At 51.3% G+C, this 13,245-nt stretch overlaps 6 protein-coding genes across 6 annotated transcripts; 3 read left to right on the forward strand and 3 right to left on the reverse strand.

The window, feature by feature from the left end:
• Positions 1–197: 197 nt before the first annotated feature.
• GCG54_00006922 (Pantothenate transporter liz1) lies at positions 198–1,807 on the reverse strand (the record flags this gene model as incomplete). The annotated part of the gene is made up of 4 exons (XM_045406914.1): positions 198–1,087; positions 1,139–1,465; positions 1,525–1,630; positions 1,691–1,807. The coding sequence occupies 4 exons, from the start codon at positions 1,805–1,807 to the stop codon at positions 198–200; spliced, it is 1,440 nt and encodes a 479-aa protein (XP_045267460.1).
• A 484-nt stretch (positions 1,808–2,291) lies between these two features.
• On the forward strand, positions 2,292–3,451 carry GCG54_00006923 (Acyl-coenzyme A:6-aminopenicillanic-acid-acyltransferase 40 kDa form; the record flags this gene model as incomplete). Its single annotated transcript, XM_045406915.1, has 2 exons — positions 2,292–2,327; positions 2,402–3,451. 2 exons carry the CDS (start codon positions 2,292–2,294, stop codon positions 3,449–3,451), a joined length of 1,086 nt encoding a protein of 361 aa, XP_045267461.1.
• A 432-nt stretch (positions 3,452–3,883) lies between these two features.
• Positions 3,884–4,984, reverse strand: GCG54_00006924 (Peptidoglycan deacetylase; the record flags this gene model as incomplete). The annotated part of the gene is made up of 4 exons (XM_045406916.1): positions 3,884–4,188; positions 4,248–4,609; positions 4,660–4,866; positions 4,926–4,984. 4 exons carry the CDS (start codon positions 4,982–4,984, stop codon positions 3,884–3,886), a joined length of 933 nt encoding a protein of 310 aa, XP_045267462.1.
• An 808-nt stretch (positions 4,985–5,792) lies between these two features.
• GCG54_00006925 (15-hydroxyprostaglandin dehydrogenase [NAD(+)]) lies at positions 5,793–7,709 on the forward strand (the record flags this gene model as incomplete). The annotated part of the gene is made up of 6 exons (XM_045406917.1): positions 5,793–6,060; positions 6,142–6,311; positions 6,598–6,675; positions 6,731–7,189; positions 7,350–7,441; positions 7,490–7,709. 6 exons carry the CDS (start codon positions 5,793–5,795, stop codon positions 7,707–7,709), a joined length of 1,287 nt encoding a protein of 428 aa, XP_045267463.1.
• Positions 7,710–7,811: 102 nt separating this feature from the next.
• GCG54_00006926 (Alpha-L-fucosidase 2) lies at positions 7,812–10,142 on the reverse strand (the record flags this gene model as incomplete). Its single annotated transcript, XM_045406918.1, has 1 exon — positions 7,812–10,142. The coding sequence occupies one exon, from the start codon at positions 10,140–10,142 to the stop codon at positions 7,812–7,814; it is 2,331 nt and encodes a 776-aa protein (XP_045267464.1).
• Positions 10,143–10,995: 853 nt separating this feature from the next.
• Positions 10,996–12,696, forward strand: GCG54_00006927 (H(+)/hexose cotransporter 1; the record flags this gene model as incomplete). The annotated part of the gene is made up of 2 exons (XM_045406919.1): positions 10,996–11,207; positions 11,271–12,696. The coding sequence occupies 2 exons, from the start codon at positions 10,996–10,998 to the stop codon at positions 12,694–12,696; spliced, it is 1,638 nt and encodes a 545-aa protein (XP_045267465.1).
• Positions 12,697–13,245: the final 549 nt, after the last annotated feature.

Genomic DNA, 13,245 nt, shown 5'->3' on the forward strand with positions numbered 1-13,245 from the left:
AATGTTATCAGTACCGAACGCTCCGACCTCGGATACGGCCTTATCTTGATAGGCGACAATTAGACCGGGAATAAGACAAGCAAAGTGAATTCAACAAGCAAAGCACTATCGAGTTCTGCGGGTAGATTCTGCAATCGTAGAAGTTTCAAAGCATACGAGAAAGCTCCAAGAGATCATCAAAGTTTATTCACATCCGTTTACTTTCCCAAAGCTTTCATATCTCCCGCAACGCCGTCAATTGCCTTCTCTTCAGTGGAAATGATGGATGCCGGTGAAGCCTCGACTACTTCCAACGTCTTGCTCTCTCGTCTTGTCAAGTACCAGACACCAAGTGTCGTCACAAAGAGAGACGCCCCCATGCACATCATGGCAATGCTTCCCTCCATCCAGTCTGGCCCCTGAGTGGCGCTGTAGAAGATAAGCGACCAGAACATGTAGACGGCAATCGCAAAAGTGTTCATCGCTGCGAGAATTACAGCACGTTTAGCGTCGTCCTCGCGAGTGACGGCATTCGCCCAGGCAAACAGCACGGTCTGGCTAGCATACTGACAGCCATTGAGAAACAGGGCAAAGAACTTTGCCCCTCTCGTGGGAGGTTGCAACATGATGGCTCCCGAAACAATGGCTGTGGAAGAAAGGATGATCCCAACGTGCCAGTAGCGCTTAGTGAAGTCTGAGTACCAGCCAAGCAACAGCGTAGCAGCAATGCCAACTCCAGCGACGCCGGTGGGGATATAATTGACCTGCTCCACGCTGTAGTTGCCGGTTGAGGAGAGCCAAAGATTCATGATGGCGTTTGTGGAGAACATTTCCGTGTTGCTGGCGAAGATCCATAGGAAGACAAAGCCCAGCCAGTGCCACGTCTTCAGGATGCGAGATACCAAACTCCAACCCAGAGTACCCCTACTTTTCTTGACTTCGGGGAGGCGATCGACGGCGAGTCTCTTCTCCTCATCAGTAAGCCACCAGGCGCGGGTAGACGTCGGGGTGTCCGGAAACGCGATGAAGCCATAGAGCGCAACAGGTAACGTTATGCAGAAGTCGATGATGAATAGCCACCGCCATCCGGGCAGGCCGCGAACACCATCTGTAGCGTACACGTTAGTACTCTGCTAGAAATACATGATGAAAGTCTTACCAAGACTCTTGTGGATACCTCCTTGCAAAAATCCAGAGAACATGGTTCCAGCCAGACCGCTGCTAGTGAAGATGGCTGTTCTCTTGCCGAGTTCGTCTTCCCGATACCAACTGCCAAGAATGTAATGACACCCAACAAAGGTTGATGATTCGAATACCGCCTGGAAGAATCGTAAGATCATAATCTGCCATGGGTGGTGAACAAGACCCGTTCCAAGTGTCAAAAGACCCCAAGCGATCATGCAGGCGGGAAAGTACAGGCGAGGTGGCAGCTTTTGCAACGCAAGGTTGTTGGGGATCTGTCCTAGCACATAGCCTCCGTAAAAGACTACGATCATTAGACACAATTATTGTCAACGAAACGGGAGAACTCAGTATACTGCTTACTTGTGTTGATAACGTTTAGTTGGTTGCCGTGGAAGTCGAGGTCCTCTCGCATCCCGCTCACATAGGCATTATTCAGGTTCATGCGATCGAGATAGTTGACCCAATACTAGTAGCTCCTATCAGCCATTTTTGGATCGTTGAAGATAGTACGCGAGGCACGTCTTACCATGAGACAACAAAAGGACAAGATGACGATGTCAAGCTTGACGATAAGTCGCCGTTCAGCGCTGGTCGCTGCAGGCCTACCCCACACAATTTCCCGAAGTTTCGGGAAGACAAACATGGCAAAGGCTCGGTGGACAAAAGTTGGTGGCTGTTACTCGAAATCGTTTCGGTGAACGGTTCTCTGAATGGGTTTTCTGGAATGACTTCAATAATTAGAAGTTGATGGCCTGCTTGGTCATTTGTCTCCTTGACTGTCTCGGGCTTGCGGTGAAGTTCGGGTTCTCCACTTCTGTGTCGGATTAGAGCGCGCGCTATCTTCCCGCATCTGCTCACATCACATTCTCATGCCACCACCCAGGATGCGATTAGCCGGGGGCAGTCGGAGACGGGCCGCTATCAAGTCGGCGTGCACACCAGAGTATTAGTAGTACAGAATTGAAGATTTCGGGTAAACCCGCCATATTCGCCACCTCGAAGAGCGTATTAGACGTCCAAGGAGACCCCGCAGTCTGAAGACAGACCGGCAGCGACAGAATCATCCGTTGAGCCGGTAGCGCACATCACCAGCAGACTAGAATACATACCAAATTGGCACAGTCAAAATGCTCGATATCACCGTTACTGGAAATCATTACGAGGTGAGTGTTTCCCCTGACTACTTCGGGCTTTTTCAAGTGATTAATCTTAATGCACACGCAGATTGGCTTGGCAGTTGGTCAACAGGCTGCAGCACAAGTTGCTGGGTCCATTGACTTCTTTCTACCGTGTGTTGTTCAAAGCTTTCAATGATCTGGAATGGTTCACTGTCAGGGAGCGAACGCTGGAGTTCGTGCCTCATCTCAGAGCCAAGTTTCCCCGCTACTACGAAGAAATGGAGGGAATTGCAAAGGGTGCCGGAGTAGACATTCTCGATGTCGTTGCTCTGAACATACGAAGTGAGATCGCTTTTGGGCTTTTTGAGGAGAACTCGAGACGGCCCATGGCGATCGCCGCGGTTGATGCAGCAGTGGACGGATGCACCACTTTAGGCTGGAAGACCCCGGGCGGACCGACTTTCCTCTCACAGAACTGGGACTGGAAGAACAAGCAGAAGCCCAATCTCATTATTCTGCGTGCCAAGCCACAAGGGGTACCGGACATGGATCTGCCTGCTTTCCAAATGATCACCGAGGCCGGAATAATTGGGAAGATTGGCTTCAACGAGCATGGTGTTGGATGCCTGCTCAACGGCATCCGTGCCAAAGGCGTCGATCCGGAACGTATGCCGATCCATTTTGCCCTTCGTACGATTCTCGAGTCCAAGTCCAAGAGAGAGGCGTTGAATAAGATCGAAAGCGTGGGATTGGCCGGAAGTAGCCATATTCTTCTGGGCGACAACACTGGACCAACTGGTCTTGAGTGCACGAGCATTGGATTCAAGGAGTTGCCGGCTGATGTACAAGGTCGTGTTGTGCATGCGAACAACCTGATTCTAGAGCACGAAGGTGTGTTTGAGCCACTCTGGCTCGAAGATTCACCGAAACGTACCGCCCGCATGCAAGAGCTTGCGACCCCTGAGGTTGGTAAGAAGGCTGGCTTTGACACTTTGCTAGAGTTGTTCAAAGATGAACAGAACTTTCCGGCATCCATAAATCGGAAACAGTCTGGAAATAACGACTCCAACACACTGTTCAATGTGGTGTACAATCTGACGGAGAGAAAAGGAGTCATTTCAATGGGCCGGACGACGGAGATTGAGGAGCAGATTGAAATTGGGTTCTGATTTTGCAGCAGGTAGAGCAGTCGGGCGATAATCTAGTTGACCAACCTTCCAGCCGGGCAGCTACAAACAATTACAGTCATGTCAAATTATTTTCTCTGTATGATGATCACTTGTTACTTTCATATAGCAATCCAACAGGGTTCTGGAATGGCGAGAATGGATCTTCGCGTACCAACTGAAGTCGCAATGCTTCATAGCGGAGTAGTACGCCCGAGAGGCTCAGAGGCTTCGATCCTGCAGTAAGACATGGCAGATATGAAGTAGTTATGGTGTAGGGAGCACTCAGCCTGTGCTGGCTTGAATGATTCAACCCGAACTGGGTGGGCTACTGAAGTCCACGGCATTGAACGACCGCTGACAACGTTTCATCGTGGCAAAGGCTTACATCGACTTGCTGAAGGAATTTGAGATCTCCAATTGAGCAAGATATTTCTAGTCACTAGAACTAACACCGGCTTGGATAGTTACCCCTGGCAACGTTCCTGCCTTAAACTCATCGCAAACTTGGGCCATGGTAACGAACTCAACGCCTTCCTTCGTCTTCAAATACTCGATAAATCGCTCGTGCATCAACATGACGTTCGACTTTCCGCTGACCTGCGGGTGACAGCTGACACAGAACACAAAAGTGTCATACTCTCTGTAGAAGAAGTCAAATTGATCCTTCCACTGAACCTCGATGTCGCGTGGGTTGACAAATCCATGTGTCCCAGGACGTCTGGTGTAGTTCATTGGGGCTATTGCACGGATGTTAGCAGGAGTTCGGAAGCCCAGATTAGAAGAAGATCAGACGTACGCCAGTCATCCACGTTCCATGATCCAGGAATCTCAACCACTTTGGTGGGCTTGTGCTCTTTCATATGCACCATCCAAGTATCCGGATCTTTAGAGTAATCGGTGTGCACAAGCGACTCATCGGGAACGTCCGCAACATAGTATGGCTGGCAATCATGATGCAACATGGAATGGTCATATTCGATGCCGAAGTCCTCCAAGATGGACATTGTCTTGGGACTGACCTCCCAAGCAGGGGCCACCCATCCCTTGGGATACTTACCGGTGAACTTCTGGTAGACCTCGATGGACTTGGCCATGACCTTCCTCTCTTGCTCTTCGGTCAGGAACCGTACGAACTCGTGCGTATAGCCATGCAAACCACTGGATCCAGTGTGTCAGTCTATTGTTGTAAACTTAAGGAGAGAATTTACAGAAGGCCGTACATCTCATGTCCTGCATCTCTGACTTTCGCCATCTGATCAGGGAACGACAGGATGGTGTGACTGGGCATGTACCATGAAGCCTTGATGTTGTTGTCGGCAAACAGCTTGAGCATGCGGTCGGTACCGACATTTGCCCCGTAAATACCCCTGGATACATCGGTTGCGCCGATTCTAGTTCCATCTCTGGTATTGATCCTATGAATTCACTCCCAGTCAGCTGAATACTGTGATCTCTGAAGTTGCAAAACGCATACCAGTTCGCGCATGCGTCAACGTCCACAGCGTATGTGACCAAAGCTCTTTTCGGAGGCATGATGTTAAACATGAACAGACGGTGTAGAGGAGTTTGAGAAAACGATGATGCCCGTTACCAAGATAAGAGAGATTGCTAAATACGTACAGGACGAATGCATATTCTGTCGCATGCTGTTTCTCAATTTCTATATAAGTCACCCTGACTGGCAATCCACGGACAAGGGGCCGATAGCTGTCGGAGTTGCGCGCGTGAGTGCGTCAAAATCAGCGGGGTTGCTGGGTGGGGCTTGGGCGGTTTAGTCCGACATCCTCATGTCCGAGGTGTCCCCCAACCCTCCGTCGGATTGTATACCTCCGAACCCTGCATTCAAGATAGGATCTGCAATCGAAGGTAACGGGAATGGCCTTTGACGATCGTCTCATGATGTAGATATCATGCCTTGACAACTAAGTTCATCTCACAGGACTGCAAGAAGTGCCAAGATCACCCCCAACACACCATGGAAGGCGGTTTCTCTTTTGGCGGACGTCAGATCGCTATCACGGTTCGTCTCCTATCCTAAACTCCTAGAAGTTTTGCTAAGATGGTCTTGAAGGGAGGTTGTTCCGGCATTGGGCTGGCGGTTGCCAAGACACTGCTTGCACTTGGAGCGACCGTCTATATCGCCGATATCTCTTCACAAAATTCAGATGAATTGAACAGCGAAGAGAACTGCCATGTAAGACTTGGATGTGATGTGACAAACCGAGAGGATTGCAAGTCATTCTTGGATTCTATACCTGGCCGACTCGATGGGCTGGTAAACTCTGCGGGCGTTTCGGGCTGGGAAGGCAAAATCGGAACCGACGCGATGTATCAGCGAACCATGGACATTAACGTCACCGGAACTTGGAATATGGCAACTGAAGCGATGAAAAGAATGATGACTCAAGAAAACATCGAAGCGCCAGGCACCATTCCGGGGTCAGTTCGCAGCGTAGGTCAAGGCTCTATAGTCAACGTCGGAAGCGGTGCTTCTCTTCGTGGGGTATCTGGGCTGGCGGCGTATACTGCCTCAAAGCATGCTGTTCTCGGCTTAACGCGTGCATGGGCACGAGACTTCCCCAAGATGCGTGTGAATATGGTTGCTCCTGGTAAGCATCTTAGTGCACAACCTCCAGGAAGTTTGCATCAGGGTTATTGACGATCTTCAGGTGCAACTGACACTCCATTAGCCGAAGCTACTGTTGCCGGTGCTCCGCAGGATGATCCAAGCGTCGTCATTGGGAAAGCGCAAATTGCGGCCATACCAAAAGGCCGCATGGCGTTTGCGACTGATATTGCGGACGCAATCATATTTCTGCTGTCAGACTGGTCTAGCTTCATTACTGGTCAATGTTTGCCAGTAAATGGTGGGAATCTATAACTTCCGTAGAAAAAGCCAAATCCATTCAAGTGCCGATATCCATTAACTTGCACCCCGAATTCGAAGTGTTATGATTTGCTTGGTGGAAAATGCAGAAAAATGCAGTCGGAGATAATCGCGCATTACGTATTACGTCGGCCTGCTCTCCAATAGCGTTGTATCGATGCCGCGTGAAGCCGCGAAATGCGAGAACTTGTATTCTTCTTTTAAATCTTCCTCTTTTGAAACTCGGCTTTTGTCGTCTTCTCTTCCTTGGAATCCGAAGATCCGCAAACATCATTCGGCCCTTCTCATGGATCACAAACTTGCGACTGGAAAGGTCGCCATCGTTACTGGTGCAGCTGTGAGTGTGGTTGTAGATACGAAACCTGAAGATTTTTGCGATAACAAGATTGCAGTCCGGCATCGGAAAAGCTCTCGCGACAAACCTCATCACCAAAGGATGGCGCGTCGCATGTTGCGATCTCCAAAAAGAAGCCGGCACCGCCGTCGCTAGCGAGCTCGGCGACAACGCTGTGTTCTACGAGCTGGATGTTTGCGAGTACGACGCGCAGGCGAAAGTCTTCAGCCAAGTATGGGATAGATGGGGCAGGCTGGATGCCTTGCTAGCCAATGCAGGACATTCCGACCGTAGCTCGATTTACATTTTCGATCATAGAGGCAAAGACGAAATACCGCCAAAGCCTGCCCTAAAGTCTATCAAGGCGTGCTACGAGAGCTTTTTGTATGGTGTTCAGCTTGCCATCCACTTCATGCGAAGAAATGTAGTGCCTGGAGGACATATTGTTGCGACTTCAACCATCGCGTCGGTTCATCCGCATCAAACGTTCCCTGAGTACTGCGGAGCCAAAGCCGCGGTAGGTTCAAGGTCTCCTCTGCCAGAAACTACCCTTCTAAGTACATTTTGAAAGATCAACCAATTTGTTCGAACCGCAGCGCCGCTTCTGAAACTGGTTTGGCCCCCTTTACTATCTCGCCATGGGTGCTTGAAGCATCTTAAAAGCTGATATTTCGTAGAAAGAGAACATCGCCATGAATGCCGTGCTTCCGGGTATTGTAATAACAGGTGCCGTTCCGCAAGCATCTATCGACGCGACGAAGCCAGAGCAGTAAGGCATCCTTGAAACTTGAGGAGTAGAGGCTTACCAGGAACACAGCATCACCCCCATCGAGACAGTTGTATCAGCATACAATCTATGCCTGGACGACTCGAAGTTGAATGGCCAACTAATTGAATGTTCTGGTAACAAGACTATCGTCCTGCCTGTACCGAAGCTGGCCAATGGTGCGACGACTAAAAGGGCTTGTACTGTGTGGGAGCCTCTCTTTGAGGCGAAGCACCATGAGAGATCCGGGTTACCAGATGCAATCCCGTAGATGGGCGGGGATTATCATGTGTGATAGATATCACACAGCAATCAGACCTTATTGTGTCACTCTCCATGGATGATTGTAATATTTGGTGCTTCTCTAATTTCTCTACTCTTTGGCTGCGAAGACCTTCTGTGTAGATGCAGAAGGATCTGCTCGTACAAGAGACCGATTGCCTCCCGGGAAAATGACTTGAGCTTCGGAAACCTTAGTTGCTGTTGTTTTAACCACGACTGGCTCTTCAATCACACCATCTTGCCAGTTAAACGAAACGAGCCAGCCGCCCTTCGTCCTGACGCCTGTGAGCTGCCCCTGAGCCCAGTCCTTCGGACACGAGGGCAGAAGTCGAATTTCAACTGTATTGGCATCAATGATGAACGACTGGACCAAGCATTCGAGAATGCCAGCGCACCCACCAAAGTTGCCATCAATCTGGAACGGCGGGTGGCTATCCAGCATATTCGGCAACGTTGACCCTTTGAGCAGAAGGTCCATGTGTTGTCCACAACCTTCCGCATCCAGGAGCCTAGCATGAAGATTCAATAACCATGCTCTGCTCCAGCCTGTGTGCCCCCCTCCATGAGCAGCCCTTCTTTCCAGGACGTGCTTTGCCGCCGCGGCCAAGTCTGGCGACCTGGAGGGGCTGATACTCTCTCCGGGGTAGAGCCCGAACAGATGAGACACGTGGCGATGGCCCGGCTCTTGTTCTTTGTAGTCCTTCAGTCCCCACTCTTGGATCAAATCGTCCGAGTTAATCACCAGGGGCGGGAGCCTTTCAAGGGCGTCTTCCACTTTAGCTCTCAGCGAATTGTCCCCACCTAGAATATTAGTGCTCCAGAGGAACTTCTTGAAAGCGATTTGAATGATGGTCATATCTATAGCAGATCCCTCGCATAAGATGCCTGGCTCTCCCGAATCCGATAGAAATGTGTTCTCAGGAGACAGAGATGGGTTGGTGACCAAATACCTCCCACAGGCCGAAGGTATTAGGTATTCGAGCAAGAACACAATCGCACCCTCTAAGGCCACAGCTGCTCTTCTGTGTAGGTCTTCATCGTACTCGTACTGCAAAAGTTCGAAAATGTCGATACATATCCAGACCCCACCAAGAGGCCATATGGTCGAGGGCATCCACCGGTCGTGAGGGTCTGTGTCGGCCCACATGTCGGTGTTGTGATGAGCACACCATCCTTCGCACCCATACATGATTCTCGCAGTCTTCTTTCCCCTCTCGGCCATTCTTTCTAGAAGCTCGAGAACGGGAATGGCGCATTCGATGAGACTACATGGCCCTGCTGGCCAATAGTTCATCTGTAGGTTGATGTTGATAGTGTATTTCGAACCCCATGGCGGTGCAAAAGATGGATTCCAGATGCCCTGCAAGGTTGCTGGCAAAGCCTTCATGGAGTTCCGGCTGCATGATATTAGTAGATACCTTCCATAGTTGTGGTACAAGGCGACTAATCCCGGGTCTCGACTGTTCTTGAGTCGTTCGTCTGTGGGCAGATAACTCGCATCAGGCGACATCCGCAAATATGCCCGATTGAAGAGGCCAGCATAATCTTGTTGGTGACGTTCAACCAAGTCACTCCATTGACGGCTCAACGCTTTGAGTACATCGTCCACAGCGGCGGCCTCAGGGTCCTCAGTTCGAAAGGTTGTTTGAGCACCCATGACAATAGTGCATGAAGCCGAATTGACTATCAGTGCATTGCCGATGGCCTCCACGGAACCCTCTGCATCGTCGCAAGACACACCCAACGCTATCGCCAAGCGATTGCTATTATGACCACCAGGAGTCGCCTTGAGAACAATACGTCCATTTGTCGCGTCAATGCTGTCAAGGAACTCGTTCGTCTCATACTCAATCTCGCTCAGACGGTTCAGTCGTATGACGAAACGAGTGGCCTCGGACGAGACCACTTTGAACGCCAGTACATTGTCCGGGAAACTCGCAATGGCATCTCGACGGTACGAGGCCCCCCGGCATCGATATTCAACGGTCGTCTGAGATGATTCGAGACACAGGTATCGGCGATAATCAGTCACATCCTCGACGGCGTGGCCGAACTCGATGGTGCAAGTGCCGAGAGGTTCATAATGGCGCATGCTCGCAGGCGTCGCAAAGAACGCCTCGCGCACCAGCGACTCGGCCTCGGCATGCTTTTCATCTCGGATGAGTTGTCGGAGCTTCGGCAGGTGGCGGAGGGCGTCTTTTGGGGTCCTGTCCTGCGGACCGCCGTACCAGACCGAGTCTTCGTTCAGTTGGAGAAGCTCGGTCTGAGTTCGCCCATGGACCATCGCGCCTAGCCGCCCGTTGCCGATTGGTAGGGCCTCAGACCATTCAGATGCGGGGGACTCGTAGTGGAGGAGCAGGGGTTGGGGTTGCTGTTGGCTCTGACGGGAGCCGAATGTCGAAGAGCCATCTGAATGGGACATGATTATTGGGTGGTTAGTTGGGAACGTCGTGCCGTTACGCCGGTCTCTGAATCTGACGAGTTCGCGAGGGGTCTAGGGTCACCTGGGCTCTTGGCTTGTCCAGGAAAAGATCCCCAGTACGCAAGACGAAAGTTTGTCAAGCTGGTGATTTGATGATCAGACAAAGCGTCTGATGCCCGCATTCATGGTCGATGGGTGTTGGAGCGGCCATGAACGATTTTAACCCCAGACAACCCACGAACATGCCAGGGTCCCAGGTCGAAGTCGTATCATTTGAGGAAAATTGGCTCGGAGAGTGTGGGGTAACCGGCCGGCCGTTGCCTCGGAGCCAATCATCACGGGTCAAAGCAGCCCGAACACCCTCATCCCGGGATGGTGTGGTACTGGTCTGATTGAGATGCGTCGCCTACAGCCGCCCGACCAATCATATGTAACCAAAGCCGCTGCCGGCTCGGTCCAGGGTGGATCTTTGGGGAGAATCTGGAGGCGGATGGACCAGAACGGCAATGTAGTGGGATGCAGGGAGCTTCTCATGTGAACCATGTGGATAATGAAAAGTCTGGGGAGAGCATCCCTCGACGTGGTTCGAGACTCACCCATCGGAAGGCCATTCCGTGGACACGCAGAAAGAACATGCAGAGACGAGAATGCCACCCTATTTGCCAGAGCTGAACTGCAGGCTCTGAGAGTCTATATATCCGCCAGGCGCCACTGCAACCTGGTCCCTTGACCCAGACAGGCGGGCTTCTTACTCATCGGTGCTACTCAACATACCAAAGTCGACCGGACCTTGATTGTGAAGGCTACGGCCCCGCGTCAAGATACTTCCTCTCATTGACTTGCCTTACCGAAAATGGCGCCGCGAGACGAAGTGGACCACAGCGTGGTCTACCACGATGATGTTGCCGAAGCCAACAAGATTGGGGTTGCCGTCGAAGATGTCACCGCTACTCGAATCTCAGAGGAGGATGTGATGCGCAAGTCTGCCGAAGCTCTGAGTCTGCGATCCAAGACTGGCCTACGCATCCTGATGTATGTGCTCATCATGGGCGCCAACCAAGCTGGGTATGAACAATACAGTCACTGGAAGAATACTGGGAGATTAAGTTAACCATTCGACTTTAACAGCTACGGTATCGACTGGGGTGTGATCAGCAGTATCAACTCCAACCCCCGATGGCACGACTACTACGGATTCCCCGACGCCGGCCCAATCATCTCTACGATCAATGCCCTCATGCAAATCGGCAGCTTCGTTGGTGCCCCATTTCTTGCCACTGCCGATATCATTGGACGTCGTGGCGTCAACTTCGTGGGCAACGCTCTCGTTCTGATTGCTGCCATCATGCAAGCCATGGCCCCCAACCTCGCCTGCCTCATGGTCGGCCGTCTCGTCCTCGGCTTCGGTACTGCGCTGTGCACAGCTCCCCAATACGTCGCCGAGGTTGCGCCCGTCCACCTCCGTGGTCGCATTGTTGGCGTCTTTGGTGCCTTCTTCCAAGTCGGTTCGCTTGGAATCATCGGCATCATGATGGGTCTGACCTCGTGGGAGGGAACAGACTGGCAGTGGCGTGTCGCCTTCTTCCTGCAGGCCGTCTTTCCTCTGATTGTCTGCATCGGCCTCTACACCGTTTGCCCAGAGTCCCCGCGTTATCTGATCATGAAGGGCAAGAGAGACAAAGCTCGTGAGATGATTGCGAAGTACATGACAACGCACAACGACATCAACCACGAAATCGTGGACATCCTGGTCAACCAGATCGAAGAGTCTATTGAGACTTCGAAAGCCGGTTTCCGGGCGACATGGGACTTCCGAGTGTTCTTCACGCGCAGCGTATGGTACCGTACTCTGGTGCTTGCCGTGTACGCCGTCTTCCAGCAGTGGAATGGCGGTGGCATCATCGGCTTGTACCTCTCGCCTGCGCTGAAGACAGTCGGCATCAACAATCAACTCGACCAACTGGGCATCAACCTCGGGCTGACTGCGATCTACTTCGTTTTCACACTCTTCGGCGCTTGGATTATTGATTTCTTCCGGCGTCGCACGCTTATTTTCGCTGGCTTGATCAGCATCATCATTGCTCAGATCGCCGTCACCATCACGAGCTGGCAGTTCGATGTGACCGGTGGCAAGAAGTCCACTGCTATCCTGACAGTCGTTTGGATCTACTGTTTCCAGATTTGCAGCGCCTCGTTCATCGCTACAATGCACAACCTGTACCCCGTCGAGTTGCTCTCTCTGCCGCTCCGTGCCAAGGGCATGGGTCTCTTCGCCATGTTCCAGGCCATCGCTGCTGTTATCCACAGCTACGGCATCGGCATTGGCGTCGGAAAGATTGGATACAAGATCTGGGCCGTGTACATTGTGTACAACTTCCTGCAGGTCATTGTCAGTTACTACCTCTTTCCGGAGACGAGCAAGCTCAACCTTGAGGAGATTGACAACATCTTTGAGACACCCGGCACGAATCCTGTTAAACTAAGTATCAAGATTGCGAATGCCAAGAGGGAGAAGGCGAAGCTTGAGCGTGAAACAGTTACTTCTGCGTTGTAAGATGACCACCAAACGGGAAGCGACAGTTTTGTCAAAGTCAAACGCCTTTTTTTATACCCAATTCTCTTTCTAAAATATTGCCAGGTCTCATTATATGCCGTGATTTGTTTCTCGTCTTTTCTGCGCACATCTGCCTCCACTGTTTTGGTGAATCTTACCGAGTGATGGGATATGCCGAGTCGCCACAACAAAACACCAAAAATGTCAAAAAAGAAGCCCTTGCGAGCTCTGTAATGATGACAAGAGTGGGATTCGAACCCACGCCAGCATGCGACGCAAGCGCGTGGTTGCCTTAGGGGTTGACCACTTTCTACCTAAGAAGTCACCATGACCATCGGGGGAAGGAGGCCGAGCCTGACTATGCGCCTACTAAACAAAACGAATCACAACTGTCGTAAAACACTAAAAAATGAACCTCGCGAGAACGAGGAAATGTTGACAAGAAAGGGATTCGAACCCTTGCCTATTTCTAGACTAGCACCTGAAGCTAGCGCCTTAGACCGCTCGGCCATCTTGCCTGGTGATATTGTTGACGGTTGGTCTCGGAAG

The sequence above is a fragment of the Colletotrichum gloeosporioides genome (assembly GCF_011800055.1).
Source record: "Colletotrichum gloeosporioides strain Lc1 chromosome Unknown consensus_22, whole genome shotgun sequence".
In the NCBI taxonomy this organism is placed as follows: Eukaryota; Fungi; Ascomycota; class Sordariomycetes; order Glomerellales; family Glomerellaceae; genus Colletotrichum; species Colletotrichum gloeosporioides.